The sequence below is a fragment of the Phallusia mammillata genome, chromosome 7 (genome assembly GCF_965637545.1).
Source record: "Phallusia mammillata chromosome 7, kaPhaMamm4.hap1.1, whole genome shotgun sequence".
Lineage (NCBI taxonomy): Eukaryota > Metazoa > Chordata > Ascidiacea > Phlebobranchia > Ascidiidae > Phallusia > Phallusia mammillata.
Genome location: NC_137258.1, coordinates 17,414,948 through 17,417,936, shown reverse-complemented (window position 1 = coordinate 17,417,936; position 2,989 = coordinate 17,414,948). Strand labels below are relative to the sequence as shown.

General features: G+C 38.2%; 1 protein-coding gene across 1 annotated transcript; it reads left to right on the top strand.

Moving 5' to 3' along the window:
• The first annotated feature begins 1,490 nt into the window (after nucleotides 1–1,490).
• On the top strand, nucleotides 1,491–2,510 carry LOC145239056 (G-protein coupled receptor GRL101-like). Its single transcript, XM_080102343.1, has 4 exons — nucleotides 1,491–1,539; nucleotides 1,632–1,809; nucleotides 1,890–2,101; nucleotides 2,166–2,510. Exons 1-4 carry the CDS (start codon nucleotides 1,491–1,493, stop codon nucleotides 2,456–2,458), a joined length of 732 nt encoding a protein of 243 aa, XP_079958469.1. The 3' UTR covers nucleotides 2,459–2,510.
• The last annotated feature ends 479 nt before the right edge of the window (nucleotides 2,511–2,989 follow it).

Sequence of the window (2,989 nt, the reverse complement as noted above, 5' to 3'; positions counted from 1 at the left end):
CGTCTTTTATGTTTCCATTGCGCACGTTAAATTAAAGTAAAATTGAGGGCAGCTGTTTATACCAGCTTGTTTGTCACAACATATGTAAGAAAACAAGTCTGTGCTGTCTATTGACAAAATCGTTTTGCATGTTTTGGTCGGAAGGGATGGTATCTAAACATCGAACTCTTATGCGACGGGAAAATAGATTGTTCATCTACTGTTAACTACGGTGGTCGATACTTCAACAACGATGAGGATCCTCGTCTTTGCAAACATCGCAAACATTGTCTCACGACCGGCGGGCTTCTTAACATCCCTAAATCTCAAGTTTGCGATGGCATCATCCACTGTCAAGACGGAAGTGATGAAACTGCATCCGAAATTCCAACTGAATTTCGTTCAAAAGTTTGCGACGGTTTTGTCCACTGCAAAGACAAGAGTGACGAACCACCTCAAAGATGTACCAAGCAGGATAGATTCTATTGTTCAGCGTTAAATGGAGCTAAGGTATGCTGTTTTACAAGGTAATGATTTTGATTACAACATAATTCTTTGTTTTCAGGTTTCCATTAGCAACGCCGAGGTTTGTGATTTCACTATAAACTGCGATGATGGGAGTGATGAAAAAAACTGCACGAATGACGGAAGGTTCTATTGCGAAACCAAACAACCACTGTTTGTTAAAAAGGAAAAAGTATTGCTACATTAAATGAATACTGGGTCTTTCCAGTTTTTAACATACAAATGTTGCAAACTAACAGAAATTCAATGGATTTGGAGATTGTTCTGACTGGAGTGACGAATGTCCATCAAAGTCGACTAGAACAGATGAGAACATTTTCTCCTCGCGATACGAGCTGATTGCTAATCCATTGTTACGAGCTGTTGTGTGGATCATGGGCTTTCTTGCAATCTTTGGAAATTTGGTATGTTTAGACTTGTTTTACTTATACCGCATGAAATGCAGAATAGTAATAACACATAAAGTATCTCGTTTTCATTCTGCAATTACCACAGGTTGTCATGGTTACGGAAGCAAAAACTTTGATCTCCACAGAATCACAAACAGCTGCATTTCGCACCAACCATCTTCTTGTCCTCAATCTTTCTGTTTCTGACCTGCTCATGGGAGTTTATCTGCTCATGCTGGGCGCAGCTGGTGTTCACTACTCTGGAAAATACTGCGCCAATGACCTTGTTTGGAGGTCAAGTGGAAGTTGCACTACAATGGGGATATTGGTTTTGCTTTCCAGCGAAACATCAGTATTTACAATGGTTCTGCAGACATTATTTCGACTCTATGCTGTAAAATATGTGAGTAATTCAGTTGTGTACACGCAATCCATCCTTTTTTGAACAATGAACGATATTTTGTAGCCTTTCAACGCATCTCTACACCCGAAGCTTAAAGTTGTCATCCTTACCATTCTATTGTCGTGGTCAATTTCATTCATTCTGGCAATTATTCCTTTCACGTCCCAATTCCAACATTTGTTTGAAACCAAAGCATGGATGAAGGAAACCCGTTTTTCCAAAGTGCTGCAGTGGACTTTTCAAGTAAGCTTGTTTTGCTTATTTCTGCAAATTGGTTTAACTGATAGGTATCATTAGTTTTTAATCGGTTGGAAACATCTTTGTTCTTTGTGCAGGCATGGAGAATTTCATGCAGCAGTTTGTAAATTTCCAACACAATATTACTCTCAATGATTCCAAGCAGTATGAAACTGCAGTTGCAAAGCTAGAAAATGCTTATTCCTGGACGGATTTTGTGGATGTTCTCAAAGATTATAACTACACTGAAATGTTTGACATTGCAGGATATTTTGGGTATGTGGTTGCAAATACTGATATGTGGTTGCAAATACTGTAAAGTATTGAGTGTTTTAACACCTTAATATGTTTCATAGATACTACAGCACCAACAGCGTTTGCATCAGCAAACTTTACGTGAAACCAACAGACAAGGCTTGGGCATATTCACTTAGTATCATCATGCTCAACTTCTTGGCTTTTCTATTTGTGGCAGTGACATACATTTGGATTTACAAAAAGTCAACGGCCAGTGGCAGAAAAGTAAATGAGAGGGCGAGAAACCCAAGAGCGGAAAAACAAAACCAAGGTGAACGCAATAAGATGTGTTTGTGTATAAAAGCAACACAGTAAAACTGTTTTGTATTTTCCAGAAATGCAAAAGAAAATCATTCGACTGATCTTCACTGATTTCTTCTGCTGGATTCCAATCTCGATTATGGCTTTCTTGAACTTCGTTGGAACAACTGTACCTCCAGTGATCTACGCAGTTTCGGCAATAATCCTGCTTCCAATCAACAGCTCCCTTAATCCTCTCATCTACTCAAACGCACCAAAAATGCTATATGATTATATTCTTGAGTGTTTGCGTGAGTTTCGTCCACGTCAACAGCCAGAAGCCGACCGACGAGTGAACGTGATAGTTGTGGACGAAACTCCACTATGATACGTGAACATGCTGTAGGATTGACAAATCGGACTTATACCGAACTGACAATATCTTGTGAGCAATGTACATATTTATCTTCATGTGTTTACTGTTTCATTTCCTGGAAAATGTTTTAATTCTTTAAGATGATTTTTCCACGTTTTTCGCGTTGATTGTTCTTTTGCATTTCTGTGCAAAATCAACCTGTGGTATATTGTTTTAAGGCCTAATAAAGTGTAAATACGTTTTTGATTTAATGTGTGAATAGGCTTGTCAGTTTGCAGGTTTCGGTTTCAGGCGGTTGGGTTTGTTTTGCTTTTGTCATTAGTATTAATGCATTGAAATCTCTTCTTCTTACAAAGACCTTGCTCATGATTTCGACTTGGTTTAAAATACTGGCTAAAACTTGTTTGCCATAATGATACCAGCTCGTTGCGGACATAAACAATATAAATCCAAATTGTTTTGCTAAACATAACTTACTTTAGCATTATTTTCGATATATAGATACTTTGATACGTTATGTAAAACCACCAAGCCCTCAGTATG

Coding starts and splice junctions, on each gene's coding strand:
- LOC145239056 (XM_080102343.1), top strand. CDS start 1,491: ATGGATGAAGGAAACCCGTTTTTCCAAAGTGCTGCAGTGGACTTTTCA. Junction 1,540..1,631: donor TGCTGCAGTGGACTTTTCAA/GTAAGCTTGTTT, acceptor TTCTTTGTGCAG/GCATGGAGAATTTCATGCAG. Junction 2,102..2,165: donor AGCGGAAAAACAAAACCAAG/GTGAACGCAATA, acceptor TGTATTTTCCAG/AAATGCAAAAGAAAATCATT.